Genomic DNA, 23,760 nt, shown 5'->3' on the forward strand with positions numbered 1-23,760 from the left:
CCAATGAGTGCGCTTCTTACAGTAAAAAGGTGGGACTTAATATCAGTCAATCAGGCGATTTGAAATTTATAGGTCACCAAACAGACTTCATGTCGAGATCGTCATACCCTATGGAAAGTCCAAAGTGACGGACACCCCATCACTCTATCATGCTGTATACTCTCGCTTTTCAAGCAGGCGTGTTAAAAAAAATTAATAAAGTAAACATGCATTTACAATAACCCTATAACCGAAGTAAGTTTAGTTATACAGTCAACTTGTAATTGTACTGATAATTATCACCTGTGGTCCTCCGTAGGAAAGCTACGCTATTGTTCATAAACTTATTCTAATTTCCATGATTTGCAGCAGTAGAGGCAATATTTTGAAGCAAATTTATTGAGATGAGACAATAAACATTTATCGAATGGGTTAACATACTCCCGGATTTTCCTTTTTCCGAAGTTAACACGATTACAGTTCGAATCAGTGTACAAATCTCGGTTTTCCGAGATGTATTTTCTCCCGCTACAGAGGTATAATCGCGCTTTAGCGAGATGATCTCGCTAAAGGGGATGTGTTCCCAACCTGTTAAATGACTATTGATATTTATACTAGGGAGACTTTAAAAAACATTCCAAATCAGAGATAGTTTAAATATCGCTGTGTTTAGTCAATTTTGAGCAAAACGTGTCAATTTCCATTGTTTGGTTAGCTGTCCGTGCGGTGAGGCATGACTGAGTATGATTACTTCACATTGTGCTGAATAATTACCGACCTATTATCGTGTTAACCGTAACTGGATTTCTTTGTCATTTCATTCAAGGAGTAACTGTCTAACTGTCATACATAGCCCCAAAACTTTCAAAACTTTGATTGCAATTGCGCAGAAAAAGACATTTCTTCAAGAGGGAATTTTTCATGAATTGTTTCAGATGAGTTCAAAGTTGAAAATGATCACTGCATCAACATGATCAAAATGATAGTTTTTGCACATCCTGAGAAAAATGCTTTTTTATAGAAATAAATTCATTTGGTAGCTAAATCAAGCTACCTAAGGTAGGTAAATAAAGCTACGTAGGTAATTCTACCTACGTAGCTAAATGCACTGATTGTACTGGACCTGATAAAATGCATCGTCTCAAGCCACAAAGTATCCTACAGAATGGGAGAGGATCGTACATTTTGGCCGTGGTTTGCGACGATGAATAAAATGGTGACTGTGTTCTTGTGTATGTTTTTATATACATTAACAAGGTGCTCTATAAACATGACAAATATTAGAGCTTTGCAATAAAGCTATGACACCAAGCCTGAACTGTGAGTGATGTGTACAGAAGCTGTATACAATAATATGTACAGGTGCGGACCACTCGCCAAAATGGAATATAATAGTCCGTTTGGGATAGAATGGGCCATAAATTTACAGTGCAAACAATGATAAGATTTATTTTGGCTATAAATATCATAAATCGGTATCAGGACACTAAAAACTGAATAATTTTTGGTAGGGCAGTGAATAGGAATTATACAGTAATTATGTTATAACACATTTAATATATTTGTCAGAGAAAAAAAGAAATTCATGAATGAAGAGGCGAGAGAAATGGAAAGGACAAAAAAAGAAGAGGGAGATATCAGGCCTAGAAAAGTTGAGTGGTCAGGAGTCAGGTCTAGTGAGGTTGAGGGGTCAGAGGTCAGGCCTGGTGAGGGGTCAGAGGCTCTGCCAATAAAACGCAGCAGTGCCAGCAGTACGAGCATAGCCTCTAGTTACTTCAACAACAAAATCCCCATACCAGAGGATGAAGAGGTAAGGCTAAGTCAATCACTTCAACAACAAAATACCCATACCAGAGGATGTAGAGGTAAGGCTCACTCAATCACTTCAACAACAAAATCCCCATACCAGGGGATGTAGAGGTAAGACTCACTCAATCACTTCAACAACAAAATCCCAATACCAGAGGATGTAGAGGTAAGGCTCACTTAATCACTTCAACAACAAAATCCCCATACCAGGGGATGAAGAGGTAAGACTCACTCAATCACTTCATCAACAAAATCCCCATACCAGGGGATGAAGAGGTAAGACTCACTCAATCACTTCATCAACAAAATCCCCATACCAGAATCTAGAGGTATGGCTCACTCAATCACTTCAACAACAAAATCCCCATACCAGAAGATGTAGAGGTAAGACTCACTCAATCACTTCAACAACAAAATCCCCATACCAGAGGATGAAGAGGTAATGCTCACTCAATCACTTCAACAACAAAATCCCCATACCAGAATCTAGAGGTATGGCTCACTCAATCACTTCAACAACAAAATCCCCATACCGGAGGATGAAGAGGTAAGACTCACTCAATCACTTCAACAACAAAATCCCCATACCAGAATCTAGAGGTATGGCTCACTCAATCACTTCAACAACAAAATCCCCATACCGGAGGATGAAGAGGTAAGACTCACTCAATCACTTCAACAACAAAATCCCCATACCAGGGGATGAAGAGGTAAGGCTCACTCAATCACTTCAACAACAAAATCCCCATACCAGAGGATGAAGAGGTAAGGCTCACTCAATCACTTCAACAACAAAATCCCCATACCAGAGGATGAAGAGGTAAGACTCACTCAATCACCTCAACAACAAAATCCCCATACCAGAGGATGAAGAGGTAAGACTCACTCAATCACTTCAACAACAAAATCCCCATACCAGGGGATGAAGAGGTAAGACTCACTCAATCACGTCAACAACAAAATCCCCATACCAGAGGATGAAGAGGTAAGACTCACTCAATCACTTTAACAACAAAATCCCCATACCGGAGGATGAAGAGGTAAGACTCACTCAATCACTTCAACAACAAAATCCCCATACCAGAGGATGAAGAGGTAAGACTCACTCAATCACTTCAACAACAAAATCCCCATACCAGAGGATGAAGAGGTAAGACTCACTCAATCACTTCAACAACAAAATCCCCATACCAGGGGATGAAGAGGTAAGACTCACTCAATCACCTCAACAACAAAATCCCCATACCAGAGGATGTAGAGGTAAGACTCACTCAATCACTTCAACAACAAAATACCCATACCAGGGGATGAAGAGGTAAGACTCACTCAATCACCTCAACAACAAAATCCCCATACCAGAGGATGAAGAGGTAAGACTCACTCAATCACTTCAACAACAAAATCCCCAGACCAGGGGATGAAGAGGTAAGACTCACTCAATCACCTCAACAACAAAATCCCCATACCAGGGGATGAAGAGGTAAGACTCACTCAATCACTTCAACAACAAAATCCCCATACCAGGGGATGAAGAGGTAAGACTCACTCAATCACTTCAACAACAAAATCCCCATACCAGAGGATGAAGAGGTAAGACTCACTCAATCACCTCAACAACAAAATCCCCATACCGGAGGATGAAGAGGTAAGACTCACTCAATCACTTCAACAACAAAATCCCCAGACCAGGGGATGAAGAGGTAAGACTCACTCAATCACTTCAACAACAAAATCCCCATACCAGAGGATGAAGAGGTAAGACTCACTCAATCACTTCAACAACAAAATCCCAATACCAGAGGATGTAGAGGTAAGACTCACTCAATCACTTCAACAACAAAATCCCTATACCAGGGGATGAAGAGGTAAGGCTCACTCAATCACCTCAACAACAAAATCCCCATACCAGAAGATGTAGAGGTAAGACTCACTCAATCACTTCAACAACAAAATCCCCATACCAGAGGATGAAGAGGTAAGGCTCACTCAATCACTTCAACAACAAAATCCCCATACCAGAATCTAGAGGTATGGCTCACTCAATCACTTCAACAACAAAATCCCCATACCAGAGGATGAAGAGGTAAGACTCACTCAATCACTTCAACAACAAAAACCCCATACCAGAAGATGTAGAGGTAAGACTCACTCAATCACTTCAACAACAAAATCCCATACCAGAGGATGTAGAGGTAAGACTCACTCAATCACTTCAACAACAAAATCCCCATACCAGAGGATGAAGAGGTAAGGCTCACTCAATCACTTCAACAACAAAATCCCCATACCGGAGGATGAAGAGGTAAGACTCACTCAATCACTTCAACAACAAAATCCCCATACCAGAGGATGTAGAGGTAAGGCTCACTCAATCACTTCAACAACAAAATCCCCATACCAGAGGATGAAGAGGTAAGACTCACTCAATCACCTCAACAACAAAATCCCCATACCAGAGGATGAAGAGGTAAGACTCACTCAATCACTTCAACAACAAAATCCCCATACCAGAGGATGAAGAGGTAAGACTCACTCAATCACTTCAACAACAAAATACCCATACCAGGGGATGAAGAGGTAAGACTCACTCAATCACCTCAACAACAAAATCCCCATACCAGAGGATGAAGAGGTAAGACTCACTCAATCACTTCAACAACAAAATCCCCAGACCAGGGGATGAAGAGGTAAGACTCACTCAATCACTTCAACAACAAAATCCCCATACCAGGGGATGAAGAGGTAAGGCTCACTTAATCACTTCAACAACAAAATCCCCATACCAGAGGATGTAGAGGTAAGGCTCACTCAATCACTTCAACAACAAAATCCCCATACCAGAGGATGTAGAGGTAAGACTCACTCAATCACTTCAACAACAAAATCCCCATACCAGAGGATGAAGAGGTAAGACTCACTCAATCACTTCAACAACAAAATCCCCATACCAGAGGATGAAGAGGTAAGGCTAACTCAATCAGTATACAGAATGTCTAGTCCATAAACAAAATGTAAACAATATTAACCTATTTGACTTGTTTTGCTTCGTTTTTTTTTTTCTCAAACACATCTTTTTACTTTTGGAAATATACATCCTTCCCCCCCCCCCCCCCCCCCATCTTCCACCCCTACTCCCCCACCAAAATAATATTTTCCCACCTTTTCTTTAACTTTAATGACTTATTGAGGAAAATGTTCTTTCAAATAAAAGATTAAGAGATGAAATATGCATTGCTCAGATTGGATAATCATCTCTGAAATATTTAATCCTGTTCATAATTTTTTGATTTTAAGCATCCAGTTTTCAGCTTTAGAAAACTCTGGGCTTTCACTGGTCCAGGGTTCCTTATGAGTATTGCCTATCTGGATCCGGGAAATATTGAGTCGGATCTCCGGTCCGGATCTGTTGCTCAGTTCAAGGTCAGTATCTGATTAGTATTCACGAGCTTTAGAGTAATTAGTGAATCAATTAGCTTAAAAAATATGACAATTTATTTTAAAAATATATGACATTTAAAGATTTGCTTATTAAACCAATGTTAATATGTTCTACAGTGTGACCGTTAGGGCGAGCGCAGTTATTTAACGATCAAAAACCTTTACACTTTTACTTGCCCTGCCTATCCTCAGTTCATCATTTCCCAGGCATTGAGATTCCGAACTTTTTCGGAAGTTTCCGACAAAATCGGAAATACCCAAGCCGTGAATGTGATGAAAGTATGACGTCAAATAAAAAGTCCAGTTGACTTAGAACACAAACGATAGTTTTGTGGCATGGAGATTGCATAAAATCGTTGTTTGTAATTTTTTTTAAAGTAAGTTGTTGCTATGTTTTAGCCACCATGTTGCTATGCACTGCAAAGGATTATTGGGATTGAAGAATGTTTTCAGGTGGACTCATAAAAATTTCTTGGATCAATGTGCAGATTTCAACCTGAATTTCCTCTGTTTGTACATGTTAGTCTATTGAGCTCGCTACGCGTTATAGTTGCTATGGATACTGACCTCTGTGTATTTATGTTATAGTTGCTATTTTATAGTTGCTAAGGATACTGACATCTGTTGATTCATGTTACAGTTGCTATGGATACTGATGTCTGTTTATTTATGTTATAGTTGCTATGGATACTGACCTCTATGTATTAATATTATAGTTTCTATGGATACTGAAGTCTGCGTATTTATGTTATAGTTGCTATGGATACTGATGTCTGTTTGTATATGCTACAGTTGCTATGGATACTGATGTCGGCCACGTTTCTGGGTCTCCTGATGCAGAGGCTGTCAGCGCGCCTGGGGGTGGTGACAGGAATGCACCTGGCTGAGGTCTGCTACAGAAGCTATCCCAGGGTTCCACGCTTTGTGTTGTGGTTCATGGTGGAAATAGCTATCATTGGTGAGGTCCTGTTTTTAAGACAGGGGGAAGCATGGGATTTCAACCAATCAAAATTCAAAATTATTGATAGAGGTACAATATTGTTTGGTATTGTTCAAAAACATATTAATCTTAGATTATTAGGATACATGTTCTTCAGATATTATAAATGGATCACATTATATTTTATTATACATCATAAGCTGAAATATATTGATCCAAACTTTTCAGCTGCATCAGCACTTTTGACCTTGACTTAAAGCAACATTTCAAGGAAAACTCTTTAAGATCCCTGGACTAGCTGACATTCATGTCCCATGGACATATTTCTAGTGGTTTAATCACTGCATGCTTTGTGCAAGATAAATTTTTTTATTGCTTTTTTTGTTTCAGTATTGTCTATGCCTTACTCGTCCTAATATACACAGACCAAATAAGTCTTAGAGCTATATCCTTATCCTCATGGGTATATCCAAATTCTAACTTGGGTTGTGAAGTTGAATTCAGACTTTTACAACTTTCACAGTTAATGTTTTTTTTTCTAAAAAGAAAAAGAAAAGTACAAAGCTAAAAGAATATCAAGACTCCACTTTATACATTATTTAAGCAGGAATTTATTTACTGTAAAAGCACAAATATTCGTGGGGGATTAAATTTTGTTTATTTCGTTGTTAACAATATTCAATGAAATTAAATCCCACACGAAATTCAATATGATTTTATTATGCCCCCCTTCGAAGAAGGGAGGGCATATTGCTTTGCTGCTGTCTGTCGGTCGGTCTGTCGGTCCATTTAGTTTCCATTCATTTTCTTCATAACCATTGCATATACTGAAATGAAATTTGGTATACAGGTATAACACATGAATATCTAGGTCAAGTTATGCTTTGGATACAATCGCATCATAATTGACAGAGTTATGCCCCTTGGACTTAGAAAAATTCCAATTATATGCAGTTTCCGTTCATTTTCTTTGGAGAGGTTGCACATATTGAAATGGAATTTAGTACACAAATTAGTCAGATGTATATCTAGGTCAAGTTCTGTTTTGGGTATGATCGCACCTTAATTGACAGAGTTATGCCCCTTGGACTCTAAGAAAAATTCCATATTTTTGCAGTTTCCGTTCATTTTCTTAGGAGAGGTTGCACATATTGAAATAGAATTTAGTATACAGATTAGTCAGATGAATATCTTGATCAAGGTATGTTTTGGGTATGATCACACCATTTTTACAGAGTTATGCCCTTTTGGACTTAGAAAAATTCCAATGTGTGGGGGAGGGGGGCGTAAGTGTTTTACAAACATCTCTTGTATTGAATAGGGTTACTTTCAAAACAACGAAATTAAATGCCCACAAAACCATTTTTGAAGACAAAATAACGAAATTTTATGCCCAAGAAAATTTGTGCTTCTACAGTAGTCAGTCAGGGGTGAGACTGAAATATCCATCATTTTTAAAAATGATGATTTCTAGTCATTGAATTGATTTTTGATAATGATTGAAATTCATCTTTTTTTAGATTAATGATGAAAAATAGTCATTATCTATTTGGAATTTATTTTAGAAATAGAGCTACCTCTGATATTAAAAATGACTGTATTTCATCCTTTTTTTATCAAATTGTTAGGTCTGGGCGCACTTAATTATCTCGTTTGTTTTACGGGGCGCACTAAATTATTTTGGTTTCAGTTACTTGTCAAGATGTTTCTCTATACAAGGGTCTTTGGCAGCATAGTGTACTATATCTTATTACTGTAGTAAATGGGTTGGAAAAATTGACTTGAGAATGGAAATATGATGAAAAGAACTTCGTCATATTTACAAAAATAAGAAGAATGTGTACATTGATATATACTTAGAAGAAATGATCATTATCAATCATTTTTAGAAAATAATTGATTCCAGTCACACCCCTGACTGGTAGTCACTGCAGTTTTATATTGTTTATATTTGTTTACAGGATCAGATATGCAGGAAGTGATTGGAACAGCTATAGCATTTTACTTGTTATCGGATGGAAAGTAAGTTTTTCTTATTTACAACACAAATCTGATTCATTCATGATGAACATACATGTGTTACTTTGAAATACAGTTTTACTACTATACATAATATATGAGCTAATTTAAGCTAAAAAGTCAAGTGAACTTTTCTGATCACTCTTCTGGTGTCTGTCTGTCTGTTAATCTGTCTGCCTGTCTGTCAATCTGTCTGCCTGTCTGTCAATCTGTCTAGCTGTCAATCTGTCTGCCTGTCTGTCAATCTGTCTGCCTGTCTGTCAATCTGTCTGCCTGTCTTTCAATTTGTCTAGCTGTCTGTGAATCTGTCTGTCTGTGAATCTGTCTAGCTGTCTGTCTGTCTGTCAATCTGTCTGTCTGTAAACATTCTAACTTCTTCTCGAGACTGAGGGAATATGACTGAAATATTGCTGACTCAGCATTACACATTACATGTAAACAATTTCTCAGACACAAAAAATGTGCAATTTTAAACAAACTATCTAAGAAACATTCTTGGGTAAAGGAGATTAAATCCTTAAAATGGAGGACCAAACTCCCTTCCAATGGAAGATATTAAAGAAAAGGCCAAAAATAGGGTAGGGTAAAAAAAAATTCAGAATCTTAACTTCTTCAAAATTCACAATAACAACTGGGCAAGAAAAGCTGAAACTTATTTGGAAGCATCCTAAACATGCTAAAGACAGAGAAAATTAGTGTAGATTATAAATCGTTGAATTCAAGGCCCATGGGAGGAGGAGGGGGGGGGTATAACTTATCCTCGATGATTCCTTTATATTTTTTCCCATGGGATTTCCCACACAAAATATTGCTAGTAAGTTTCTGAATTTAAAATATTGTTTTTGTTTTATTTCGACCTACAGGATACCTTTGTATGCGGGCGTGCTGATTACGATTGCGGACACGTTTACCTTCCTCCTCCTGGACAAGTATGGTCTACGTAAACTGGAGGCTTTCTTTGCATTCCTTATCTTCATCATGGCTGTCACATTTGGATACGAGGTAAGAGGTGTCAATCGCATCATCTCGGGTCTTTCCATCAGAGGTCGGAAAAACAACCTAGAATGTTAAGGAGATGTTTATACTGTACTGTTTTATCTGTTTGTTTGTTTACAGTATGTAATAGTTAAGCCAGATCAGCCCACCCTACTTAAGGGGATGTTTATTCCGTACTGTTTTGTCTATTTACATTTTTTGGCATCGGGAATGGTGCGTTTATCGGTACCAGTTATATAAGGAAAAAAAATGCTGAATAAGAAGTCCCTTCTATAGTATATTTTAAGAAACATCATTACATTGAATAAAGTTAAAATCCATCTTCCACAAGTAAAAGGTTTTTTAAATACTCAAATTTATGTACATGTACAGTACTCAACTATAGGCACATTTATTTATTATTATTTTGAACATTGGTTGTTGTGTGTCTATTAATGCTCTTGATTGTTATACCCCCCGCAAACGAAGTTTGGGGGGGTATATAGGAATCACCTTGTCCGTCTGTCCAGCTGTCTGTCTGTCCAGCTGTCCGTCTGTCTGTGCAATCGTGTCCGGTCCATATCTTTTTCTTACAGAGGGACATTAGAATCTACTACTCCACTCTAAGATTGCTCATGACCTAAGGGTGTGTCATGACCTTGACCAAAGGTCATTTGGGGAAGTTCAAGGTCACTGGAAGAAAAATTTCATAATTTGTGTCCGGTCCATATCTTTCTTATAGATAAACTTGGTAGGTTCTCATTTCACAGAAAGATTGCCCATGACCCAAGGGTGTGTCATGACCTTGACCCAAGGTCATTTGGAGAAGTTCAAGGTCACTGGTAGAAAAATTTCACAATTCATGTCTGGTTCATATCTTTCTTATGGATAAACTTGGTATGTTTTTATTTCCCACAAAGATTGCCCATGACCCAAGGATCTGTCATGACCTTGACCGAAGGTCAATTTGGAAAGTTCAAGGTCTCTGGAATAAAAATTTCATAATTTTTGATTTTGATACATTTCTTTATTATGGAAAAACTTACTTCTGAAAAACCCAGCGGGGGGTATTTCGTCCCGTTTGGACAGTTCTAGTTTACAGTATGTAATAGTTAAGCCTGATCTGCCCTCCCTACTTAAGGGGATGTTTATTACGTACTGTTTTATCTGTTTACAGTATGTAATAGTTAAGCCTGATCAGTCTTCCCTCCTTACATGTAAGGGGATGTTTATACTGTACTGTTTTATATGTTTGTCTGTTTGTAGTATGTAATAGTTAAGCCGGATCAGCCCTCATTACTTAAAAGGATGTTTATTCCGTACCGTTTTATCTATTTGCAGTATGTAATAGTTAAGCCTGACCAGCCCTCGTTACTTAAGGGGATGTTTATTCCGTACTGTTTTGTCTATTTATCTGTTTACAGTATGTAATAGTTAAGCCTGACCAGCCCTCGTTACTTAAGGGGATGTTTATTCCGTACCGTTTTATCTATTTACAGTATGTTATAGTTAAGCCGGATCAGCCCTCTCTCCTTCAGGGGATGTTTATTCCGTACTGTTTTGTCTGTTTACAGTATGTAATAGTTAAGCCGGATCAGCCCTCCCTACTTAAGGGGATGTTTATTCCGTACTGTTTTGTCTGTTTACAGTATGTAATAGTTAAGCCGGATCAGCCCTCCCTATACTTAAGGGGATGTTTATTCTGTACTGTTTTGTCTGTTTTCAGTATGTAATAGTTAAGCCGGATCAGCCCTCCCTACTTAAGGGGATGTTTATTCCGTACTGTTTTCTCTGTTTACAGTATGTAATAGTTAAGCCGGATCAGCCCGCCCTCCTTAAGGGGATGTTTATTCCGTACTGTTTTGTCTATTTATCTATTTACAGTATGTTATAGTTAAGCCTGATCAGCCCTCCCTACTTAAGGGGATGTTTATTCCATACTGTAAAGATTGTCTATTTACAGTATGTAATAGTTAAGCCTGATCAGCCCTCCCTACTTAAGGGGATGTTTATTCCATACTGTAAAGATTGTCTATTTACAGTATGTAATAGTTAAGCCGGATCAGCCCTCCCTACTTAAGGGGATGTTTATTCCGTACTGTTTTATCTATTTACAGTATGTAATAGTTAAGCCGGATCAGCCCTCCCTCCTTAAGGGGATGTTTATTCCGTACTGTTTTATCTATTTACAGTATGTAATAGTTAAGCCGGATCAGCCCGTCCTACTTAAGGGGATGTTTATTCCGTACTGTTTTATCTATTTACAGTATGTAATAGTTAAGCCGGATCAGCCCGCCCTACTTAAGGGGATGTTTATTCCGTACTGTGAGGATTGCGGACCGGAGCAGGTTCTTCAGGCCGTTGGGATTATAGGAGCCATCATCATGCCTCACAACATCTACCTTCACTCTGCCCTCGTCAAGGTCTGGATCTCTCAAAATCTTAATAAACATGGCACAGAGTCTATGCTAATTACCTAGAAATTTCCTTGTCAGTAACTTATTAATTTTCAAGATTTAAGCACAGAATTTTAATGATGCAGTTGCACTTGTAGATACAGGGCCCATATATAATTGGAAAGCATTTTTAATATCCCATACCTTTATCATGGTAAGGGATATATTCTTTTGTGCATCTTGCCTCTAGTATTACATTCAAATTACTGTAAGAAATTGATGCACATTTCTGTCATATTGCCTACTCAGTATTTCTCAGTCATCATACAGTATCTAATGTAAATATCTCATCTATTTTTAGTCTCGAGATGTAGATCGGTCTCGGAGGGATCATGTCCGGGAAGCCAACAAGTACTTTTTCGTGGAGGCAGCCATTGCTTTGTTTGTATCATTCCTCATCAATGTGTTCGTGACTGCAGTATTCGCAGAAGGATTCTATGGGAAAAATGTCACGGAAGTGGTAATGGTCAAATCTTTTTTCACACAACTGAGGGATTTTGTTTTATGATTTTCTGATTACTTTTATAGAAATGTCAATTAATAAATGTTGTTTAATTTTGTTTTCAGTATGACAACTGTTTAGAAGTTGGTAGCCCTCATGCATCCATTTTCAATGTAAGTCTCAAGTAAAGTATGTAGCTTCCTAACATTGTGAGTTATAAGTCTTTCATGTTCGTGATGTTGCTTATTCTGTTAAAATTAGAATGATTCAAGCAATGATTGAGATATTACAACTTTTCTGCTTTTCTTTCATTCAAACTTTCTTATACTAATGGCAGGAATTGTAGAATAGATTTAGGGATATAGGGGCTAACTCCGACCAAGTTTTAAAATTTTATTATCCTTTTTGTTGATTACATTTGATAATGTATTTTGATTGTTATATACATGTAATTATGTATTATATACACACTGAATTGTCAAAAAATAAATTTCCCCTGTCCCTGATCATGAACAGGAGCACACAGCGGGTGTGATGGGTTGGCAGGGGATGCTCACTCCTTCATGGCATCTGATTTTTAGAGTTCTGTGCTTGATCCGCATTGCTTTAAAAAATTTAGTAAAATGTTTTAAATTTTTTGTTTACAATTTAATTTCAGACCACTAAACTGGAAGTTGATATATTTCGAGGGGTGAGTATAGTTTGCTTGAATATGGGAATTCCCATAAATTTAAATTCACTTTGTTTCATTTTTTTAGCTCACCTGAGCCAAAGGCTTTTCTGATCACATTTTGTCCGTCGTCCGTCCAGCTGTCCGTCCGTCTGTCCGTCCGTCTGCCTGTCCGTCTATAAACTTTTCACATTTTCAACTTCTTCTCAAGAACCAATGGGCCAATTTTTATCAAACTTAGTTCAAAGCATCCTTAGGTGAAGGGGAGTTTAAATTGTTAAAATGAAGGGTCAAGTCCCCTTACAAGGGGAGATAATCAAGAAAAGACAAAAATAGGGTGGGGTCATTAAAAAATCTTCTTCTCAAGAACCACTAGGCCAGGAAAGCTGAAACTTATGTGGAAGCATCCTTGGGTAGTGAAGATATTAAAACCATGACCCCGGGGGGTAGGGCGGGGCCACAATAGGGTATTCAAGTTTTACAAAGAAATGTATAAAATAAATCTTTAAAAAATCTTCTTCTCAAGAACCTCTGGGCCAGGAAAGCTGAAACTTATGTGGAAGCATCCTGGGGTAAAGTAGATATTAAATTGTTAAAATCATGACCCCCAGGGGTAGGGCGGGGCCACAATAGGGAATATTAGTTTTACATAGAAATATATAGAACAAATCTTTAAAAATCTTTTTCTCAAGAACCACTGGGCCAGGAAAGCTGAAACTAATGTGGAACCATCCTTGGGTAGTGTAGATATTAAATTGTTAAAACCATGACCCCCAGGGATTGGCCGTGGCCACAATAGGGAATACAAGTTTTACATAGAAATGTATAAAACAAAGTTTTAAAAAATCTTCTTCTCAAGAACCACTGGGCCAGGAAAGCTGAAACTTATGTGAAAGCATCCTGGGGTAGAGTAGATATTAAATTGTTCAAATCATGACCCCCAGGGTTGGGCCTGGCCACAATAGGGAATATAAGTTTTACATCTATTAGAAATATATAGAACAAATCTTTAAAATTTTTTTCTCAAGAACCACTGGGCCAGGAAAGCTGAAACTTATGTGGAAGCATCTTGGGGTAGATTTGATATTAAATTGTTAAAATCATGACCCCCGGGGGTAGGGCGGGGCCACAATAGGGAATATAAGTTTTACATAGAAATATATAGAACAAATCTTTAAAAATCTTCTTCTCAAGAACCACTGGGCCAGAAAAGCTGAAACTTATGTGAAAGCATCCTTGGGTAGAGTAGATATTAAATTGTTAAAATCATGACCCCCAGGGTTTGGACAGGGCCACAATAGGGAATCCAAGTTTTACATAGAAATATATAGAACAAATCTTTAAAAATCTTTTTCTCAAGAACTACTCGGCCAGGAAAGCTAAAACTTTTGTGGAAGCATCCTGGGGTAAAGTAGATATTAAATTGTTAAAATCATGACCACCGGGGGTAGGGCGGGGCCACAATAGGGAATACAAGTTTTACATAGAAATATATAGAACAAATCTTTTAAAATCTTCTTCTCAAGAACCACTGGGCCAGAAAAGCTGAAACTTACGTGGAAGCATCCTGGGGTAAAGTAGATATTAAATTGTTAAAATCATGACCCCCAGGGGTAGGGCGGAGCCACAATAGGGAATACAAGTTTTACATAGATATAGTTAGGAAAAATCATTTAAGAATCTTTTTCTCAAAAACCACTGGGCCAGGAAAGCTGAAACTTATGTGAAAGCATCCTTGGGTAGTGTAGATTCTAAAGTATTAAAATCATGAAAGGGGAGGGGGTAGGGGGGCATGATAGGTATAGCAAGAGGGGAAATCTGGTAAAGAACTTCATCACCCAAGTAACTCAGGTGAGCGATGTGGCCCATGGCCCTCTTGTTTTCAAAAAGAGACATATAATAATGCACATGTCCCCCTCTGGCTGAAAGGAAGAATGAAATAAAAGAAAAATATTATCAATGTGAATCTTAATATTGTATGAAATCAAATTGAATGTTAATTTCTTGTTATTCATAAAATGAAATATGTGTATCTGTAGCTGCCAAGTACTGTCTTGTCCAGTAATTTGCATCGACAGTCACAATGCAATTAATCTTTGTAGTTAATATTTACTTGTACTTTAATTATCACATTTTAAAAAAAAATTACAATAATTTGGAAAAAAAATCAATGTTTAAATGGATATGAGCATGTTACTAAAATTTACCATTATCAAACATAAGAATGAATAGATTGATGAGTGATCATGGATTTTCAAAAATATTGCTGAAATACTGCCAATGTGTTTTAAACTGTAAATTTTATAATCGCATTGAAATTGAAACTCATACATTTATTCAGTTTCTGGGATTTGTCATATTGAGGAAGCTGTATTGTAACATATTTAAAATCTTACCTGTAAAATTAAATTGGAGGAATTTCTATCAGAGTGAAGAAAACTGACTTGAAAATATATAAATTTTAAATTACAGGGCGTGTTTTTGGGTTGTCAGTTTGGTTTGGCAGCTATGTATATTTGGGCAGTGGGAATTCTAGCAGCAGGTCAAAGTTCAACAATGACTGGAACCTACACAGGACAATTTGTGATGGAGGTATATTGCAAAATAACCTCAATTTCAAAAGAAATTTATAATACACATATATGAGAGAAAAATAGTTGAATAAATAGGGCATTCTCTAAGTGTCAGTTGTCTTAATTGACTTGCGGGATGATGCACCTTTAATTTGATACTTGATTGTGTACATATGACCAGGGTTGCATTGTATGCGTATTTTAAGATATTTAAATGTTTAATTAATAGCCATGAACATGTACATGTCAAATGGTTTTTGAATTCAGTTTATGCCCAAGAAACTGTTGCTTGAACCATTGAACCTAGATCATTTAAACATTGTCATAATTATGAGACTACCAGATAATTCTTTCTTTAACATTCGCTTGCTTTAGGATCAAACCTCTTTTAAAAATCACAATTCCTGAGGTGAGCTTCACTCTATCTAACCCAGAGTTTACTTGATGATTTGAATGTTTTCCCAGGGTTTTCTGAATCTCAAATGGAAGCGCTGGATGCGGGTGTTATTTACTCGGAGCATTGCGATACTGCCTACCATCTTTGTAGCTACATTTTCCGGGATTCAGGATTTAACGGTGATGAACGACATGTTGAATGTTTTAATGAGCCTGCAGCTACCTTTTGCCCTCATTCCGATACTCACATTCACAAGTTCCGAAAATATCATGGGAGATTTCAAGAATGGAAGGTATACCTAGTCTATGTCTGAACATTTATATTTGTACTTCATAATCAGTTTTGATCAATTTTCAATGCACTTAATTTTGAAGGAGGATTGGGGTCTTGATGACCATTTTAAAAATTTAAGGGTTTTTTTGTCAGACTCTGAACTAAAGACAGTGATAGATATAGGCCACTTCTATTTTTGTAGGTTTATGTCCATATTCACGGGTGTGCTGGCCATCGTTGTGATAGGAATAAACCTGTTCTTTATATCAGAGTACATTCACGGCCTGCCTGACCATTGGGCCATTTATCTAGCAGTGTCTACTCTAGTCCTTGTTTATATAATTATTATACTGTATCTGGTAAGTTTTCCATTTTTTTTATTTCACTTGATTCATGCAGGAAATATGCTAGGCCACCTTTAAAAATATGTTTGCTTGCTTGTCCTCTCCCAACTCATGGTAAAATTATTCAGTTGGTAGGTAGGTACATGAAAAAAAATTGGAAAAATTTCAACATTTTATTTTGTTGATGTAATTAAAGGAATAAAAAGGACAAAAAGATATTGTGTCCAGGAATGTTAAATAAATATTTTTACTTAGGTCATTTTTAGTCAGTCTAGAAAGGGCAAACAAACACGTTTTTTAGCTCACCTGAGCCGAAGGCTCAAGTGAGCTTTTCTGATCACATTTTGTCCGTCGTCCGTCCGTCCATCCGTCTGTCTGTCCGTCTGTAAACTTTTCACATTTTCGACTTCTTCTCAAGAACCACTGGGCCAATTTTGACCAAACTTAGTACAAAGCATCCTTGGGTAAAGGGGAATTTAAATTGTTAAAATGAAGGGACATATCCCCTCGCAAGGGGAGATAATCAAGAAAAGACAAAAATAGGGTGGGGTCATTAAAAAATCTTCTTCTCAAGAACCACTGGGCCAGAAAAGCTGAAACTTATGTGAAAGCATCCTAGGGTAGTGTAGATATTAAATTGTTCAAATCATGACCCCGGGGGAAGGGCAGGGCCACAATGGGGAATCAAAGTTTTACATAGAAATATATAGGAAAAATCTTTGAAAATCTTCTTTTAAAGAACTACTGGGCTAGAAAAGCTGAAACTTATGTGAAAGCATCCTAGGGTAGTGAAGATATTAAATTGTTCAAATCATGACCCCCGGGGGAAGGGCGGGGCCACAATGGGGAATCAAAGTTTTACATAGAAATATATAGGAAAAATCTTTGAAAATCTTCTTCTCAAGAACTACTGGGCCAGAAAAGCTGAAACTTATGTGGAAGCATCCTGGGATAGTGTAGATTCTAAATTGTAAAAATCATGACCCCCGGGGGAAGGGTGGGGCCACAATGGGGAATCAAAGTTTTACATAGAAATATATAGGAAAAATCTTTGAAAATCTTCTTCTCAAGAACCACTGGGCCAGAAAAGTTGAAACTTATGTGGAAGCAATCTTGGGTAGTGTAGATTCTAAATTGTTCAAATCATGACCCCAGGGGAAAGAGCGGGGCCACAATGGGGAATCAAAGTTTTACATAGAAATATATAGGAAAAATCTTTGAAAATCTTCTTCTCAAGAACCACTGGGCCAGAAAAGCTGAAACTTATGTGGAAGCATCCTGGTATAGTGTAGATTCTAAATTAAATCATGACCCCCGGGGGAAGGGTGGGCCACAATTGGTAATCAAAGTTTAACATAGAAATATATTGGAAAAATCTTTGAAAATCTTCTTCTCAAGAACCACCGGGCCAGAAAAGTTGAAACTTATGTGGAAGCATTCTTGGGTAATGTCGATTTTGAATTGTTCAAATCATGACCCCCAGGGGAAGGCTGGAGCCACAATGGGGGGATCAAAGTTTTACATAAAAATATATAGGAAAAATCTTTGAAAATCTTCTTCTCAAGAACCACTGGGCAAGAAAAGCTGAAACTTATTTTCACATGGAAGGATCCTGGGGTAGTTGATTTCAAAATGTCTTAATTATGATCAGTGGGGTAGGGTGGGGATACATAATGTATTACAGGGGGGAAATCTTGTAAAGAACAGAATGGTCAAATCTTCTCAGGTGAGCGATGTGGCCCATGGGCCTCTTGTTTAGATGGCCCTATTGATATTCACAAGGGATAGAATTTATTTTTGGGAGTTGAACTATGCTCCCATGGTCATCACGTATTTAACATGCGCAGTAATTTGTGTTGATTATATAGAGCCAAAAGCGAGGCTACTGTGTCGGCTGATTTACTCCGATGATATTCAACAGAAAACATGCATAAACATCCGCCACAAATAGTTCATGTCATTTTCTCCTGAATTGAACATTTACAGTAAGTAAATGTAATATTGATAAAGTAATCTTATTTTGAATATTAGATATCGTTCAAAGTAAAACTAAATTATAAAGAACCTCAAAAGTTTTTCGTAATGGAACTCGTTTTTTGTGTGGCGTCATACACTGAAAAAGATACGATCGACAACTATATATACTAACGGCAAGCGGTAAATCTAGTCCCGACGCCCAACGGTCCCGGATTTTTATTGATATTATTCCTGCAAAACTGAAATTTTCATAACACATGAGTAAAGGTGCCAAGGAAAAATATATTACAAAGGAGTATATATGATAAGAGCCAATTTTGGCCCCCTAAAAATCAACATTTTAGAATGACATTCAGATATGTTTAATTGATATATATTTTGTAGAAGAGATTATATTAGAAATATTTCCAATATATTTTTCACATTTATATGCACTCACTAGCCGTAAATGACATGAGAAATAAGGCTATTTTTGCTATTTTACAAAAAAAGCCAAAAATCAGCCTTTTTCTTGATGTTTTTTCTTATGGAAAACATAGAGCGCAGTGTAGAACATACATAAAACTGTCACTAATTAGTATTGGATAGATACATCTTTTGTAAAAATATAAAGCTTGTTCTACGCTGCGCTCTATATTTTCTGGAAGAAAAACTGCTTGAAAATAAGCAGTTTTACACAAAATATGCTAATATGGTGGGAAAACGTGATTTTTATGATGTCATATTTCTAAAATAACGGCATTTTGATCAAAACAAAAATGACCAATAAAGGTCGCATTTACAGTTGTACAAATTATAGCTATATATAAAGTAAAATTAAGATGTTCATTTTAAGGGGCCAATTGAGACACTTATCATATATTGCTCTTTGAAGACTGTGAACAGTGAATTATATAGATGATCAACCGCCTCTAATATGAATATAATGGCAGTGTCCATGTTTTGCAATGAGAAACCCAAAATATGTGTAGGATGAAAAAGTAATAGAAGGTGCACATCGGCAATATGTTATAAAGATTCTATGAAAATTTCGTTCAGTGGTGTAAGTTGCGGATAAGATGGGTATACCTAAAGCGTAACAATCAGATAGATGGAAATCCCGATTAATAAATATAAGTTGCGGATAAGATGGTATAACTAAAGTGTAACAAACACATAGACGGAAATCCCGATTAATAAATACCCTCCCGTTTTTCAAGCAGGGGGTATATGTAGACAGGGACTCATGTAGGCAGGCAAGCATTATGGCCCCTGCAGTTTTAGCTCTACTGGTCAGAGACCAGAAGAGCTTATGCGATAGTAATGCGTCCGTAGTCCGTCCGTCTGTCTGTCTGTCTGTAAACAATTTTTCAAAATGCTACTCCTCCTACAGTTTTGGTCCGATTTCAATATAACTTGGCACAAAAGTAGACTACACTAAGATACATAATTCTGTGCATCGGATTTTGATTTCAATGAACGGTGTTGCCATGGTTACTAAAAAAAGAAATTTCTGAAATTCTTTCAAAATGCTACTCCTCCTACAGTTTTGGCCCGATTTCAATATAACTTTGCACACATGTAGACTATACTAAGATACATAATTCTGTGCATCGGTTTTTGATTTCGATGAACGGTGTTGCCATGGTTACTAAAAATAGAAATTTCTGTGAAATTCATTCAAAATGCTACTACTCCTACAGTTTTGGTCCGATTTCAATATAACTTGGCACACAAGTAGACTACACTAAGATACATAATTCTGTGCATCGGTTTTTGATTTCAATGAACGGTGTTGCCATGGTTACTAAAAATAGAAATTTCTGTGAAATTCATTCAAAATGCTACTCCTCCTACAGATTTGGTCCGATTTCAATATAACTTGGCACACATGTAGACTTCACTAAGATACATAATTCTGTGCATCGGTATTTGATTTCGAAGATCGGTGTTGCCATGGTTACTAAAAATAGAAATTTCTGTGAAATACTTTCAAAATGCTACCTCTCCCACAGTTTTGTTCCGATTTCAGTATAACTTGGCTGACAAGTAGACAACACTAAGATACATAATTCTGTGCATCGGTTTTCGATTTCATTGAATGGTGTTGCCATGATTACTTAAAAATGGAAATTTCTGTGAAATTCTTTCAAAATGCTACTCCTCCAACAGTTTTGTTCCGATTTCAGTATATCCTGGCACACAAGTAGACTTCACTAAGATACATAATTCTGTGCATCGGTTTTTGATTTCAATGAACAGTGTTTCCATGGTTACTAAAAATAGAAATTTCTGTGAAATTCTTTCAAAATGTTACTCCTCCTACAGTTTTGGTCCGATTTCAATATTACTTTGCACACATGTAAACTACACTAAGATACATAATTCTATGCATCGATTTTTGATTTCGATGAACGGTGTTGCCATAGTTACTAAAAATAGAAATTTCTGTGAAATACTTTCAAAATGCTACTCCTCCTACAGTTTTGGTCCGATTTCAATATTACTTTGCACACATGTAAACTACACTAAGATACATAATTCTGTGCATCATTTTTTTATTTCGATGAACGGTGTTGCCATGGTTACTAAAAATAGAAATTTCTGAAACTCTTTCAAAATGCTACTCCTCCTACAGTTTTGGCCCGATTTCAATATAACTTTGCACTAGAGCTGAAACGAATGTTTGAACATTCGTGAATGAATAGTTTTTCACGAATATTCGAATGGAAAATTTGTATTTGAATATTCGGTCACATATTTAATACAACGTATTTCAAGCAATAAATGGTGTAGGCCTATCCTTTTGTTTTTGATCTCTGTGGAAAAAGAAGCAAACGAAAGCAAATACATGTATAAGACAGGTTGTAAACTTTGTCCACGTGGTACTGCTGGCCTGATAAAGACACGATGTCAGATTTATTTACTCAGTAATCATCTTGAAGCCAAATATTCAGCAACCTCATGTGTTTCCAACTTTCCGAATTAATTTAGATTTGGGTGACATTGACCGCCATGATTTTCGAAAGTAATAAAAAAAATTATATTGTGCGGAGAGAAATATTCCGGATCAACAAACGGAATCGATTGTTCAGATTTATAATTTATAAATAATTGCAGAAATCATATAGGAAAAATATACATTATATTACCGGTATATAGAAACGAACCGGTTTTTTTTATTTTTATAACAGAAAAACATGGCGAGTACCTGCTGGTTTGCTGATCGGGCATTTAACGTATTTAACGTAATCAGAATGCAATACAGTCACCTAATTTAAAGAAGTAAAGAGGCTTATAATTGTTGATATTAAAAGATTCTTTTTCTATTTCTTTTTCTTGAAAATAAATGCGAGTTCTAATGCATATTTACATGTCAAACGGCTTGGAGCAGACGTTTATTTCTTACACCTATCTTCTACACTGATATAAAGAAATAAACAATAGGATTTGCAAGTATATGAAAAGGCATAATAGCTCTTTATTTAATTACCTAATGTTCGAATACGAATCGAATAACACTCAAGAATATTCGAATGTTAATTTATGGTATTCGTTTCAGCTCTACTTTGCACACATGTAGACTATACTAAGATACATAATTCTGTGCATCATTTTTTTATTTCGATGAACGGTGTTGCCATGGTTACTAAAAATAGAAATTTCTGTGAAATTCTTTCAAAATGCTACTCCTCCTACAGTTTTGGTCTGATTTCAATATAACTTGGCACACAAGTAGACTACACTAAGATTCATAATTCTGTACATCCGTTTTTATTTTGATGGGTGGCAAGGATCATTTTTAGCTGTACTGGTCAAAGACCAGAAGAGCTTATGCGATAATAATGCGTCCGGCATCCGTCCGTCTGTCTGTCCGTCTGTCTGTCTGTAAACAATTTTTCAAAAGGCTACTCCTCCTACAATTTTAGTCTGATTTTAGTATTACTTGGCACACAAGTAGACTATACTCAGATACATAGAATAGTGCATCGGTTTTTAATTTCGATGAACAATGTTGCCATGGTTACTAAAAATAGAATTTTCTGTGAAATTCCTTAAAAACACTACTCCTTCTACAGTTTTGGTCTGATTTCAATATAACTTTGCTCACAAGTAGACTACACTAAGATACATAGAATAGTGCATCGGTTTTTGATTTCGGTGAACGGTGTTGCCATGGTTACTAAAAATAGAATTATCTGTGAAATTCCTTCAAAATGCTACTCCTCCTACAGTTTTGGTCTGATTTCAATATAACTTGGCACACAAGTAGACTACACTAAGATACATAGAATTGTGCATCGGTTTTTGATTTCAATGAACGGTGTTACCATGGTTACTAAAAATAGAATTTTCTGTGAAATTCCTTTAAAATGCTACTCCTTCTACAGTTTTAGTTTGATTTCAAAATAAGTTGGCACACAAGTAGACTACACAAAGATACATAAAATAGTGCAATGGTTTTTGATAAGTACAAACCAGTAGAGCTACAGTCTCGACAGAGACTTCTGGTTCTATTGATTGCTGTTTTGAAGTCTCAAGTCACAACTGCTACTTTTCTCTTCCTTTGTTTTAAGTATAAACCAGTAGAGCTACAGTCTCGACAGAGACTTCTGGGTTTTTTTTTTGCTATTCAGTGTTTCTGAATGCCTTTCTCAAGATTGTTGCAATTCAAAAAATCTGAAACAGTTGTCTGTATTTGAAATAATATTGTTCACTCACCTAACCTCCCGATCAAAGATTTTATTTAACACCATGTTCAACTTCCATGAGTGCTTTCAGTACTTTGATTTAATTTATCAAACAGTATATAAAATGTACATTTAATGTAAGACATACATTGGCAAATCCAATCTTGAATTATTATAATCTTAAGATTAACTGAAAACTGGCATTTCAAGGATATGGAACCCTGTGGAAAATTTAAAGCATGTACACTTTAATTGAATAGGCATTGTATATCATATAGATAAGTAATTATATGACTTTGTTTGATAATTAAATGTTATTCACCTTTCTTTTCTATTAAAAATTAATTAAATGATAATAATATTATATGATAAAATTTGTTGATTAAAAAATTGATTTGACAATCATTTTCAATCAACGATTAATCATTTCAATTGAATATTTCATTATCATGTGATTATCTTTTTAATTTTAATTGTAGATTTGGTTTTGTTTAATAACCAATGGAATACAATTCCTTGAAAGAATACCTGTAAGTCATTAAAACTATTTTCTATTTTGTCTATATAGTAAAACTTTACCTTGTTTAATGCACTGCTCTCTTTTGAGAAAACATTTGCACAGTTTAGGCTCTTTTACATTTATGTGCAGGGGGGAAATGAGTAGAATGTATTGCCTGTCAACTGGTCTTAAATGTAATATCTGCCATGCTTTTCTTAAGGGTTGAAGAGCACTATTAATATTTATCTTTTTTCAAGTTGCCCTTGTCAATGAACTAGCGTTGTTTATTTGATAGATAG

General features: G+C 36.3%; 1 protein-coding gene across 1 annotated transcript; it reads left to right on the forward strand.

Annotated features, from left to right (window-relative positions):
- The first annotated feature begins 1,495 nt into the window (after positions 1-1,495).
- LOC134268882 (natural resistance-associated macrophage protein 2-like) lies at positions 1,496-23,504 on the forward strand. Its single transcript, XM_062751123.1, has 13 exons — positions 1,496-1,789; positions 5,083-5,208; positions 6,019-6,184; positions 8,128-8,188; positions 9,049-9,187; positions 11,428-11,583; positions 11,918-12,076; positions 12,184-12,231; positions 12,717-12,749; positions 15,201-15,320; positions 15,767-15,990; positions 16,174-16,330; positions 23,442-23,504. The coding sequence occupies exons 1-13, from the start codon at positions 1,565-1,567 to the stop codon at positions 23,502-23,504; spliced, it is 1,677 nt and encodes a 558-aa protein (XP_062607107.1). The 5' UTR covers positions 1,496-1,564.
- Positions 23,505-23,760: the final 256 nt, after the last annotated feature.

Source organism: Saccostrea cucullata, unplaced genomic scaffold (assembly GCF_032062105.1).
Source record: "Saccostrea cucullata isolate Sc308-1 unplaced genomic scaffold, CSIRO_AGI_Scuc_v1 ctg9433, whole genome shotgun sequence".
NCBI classification, from domain to species: Eukaryota; Metazoa; Mollusca; class Bivalvia; order Ostreida; family Ostreidae; genus Saccostrea; species Saccostrea cuccullata.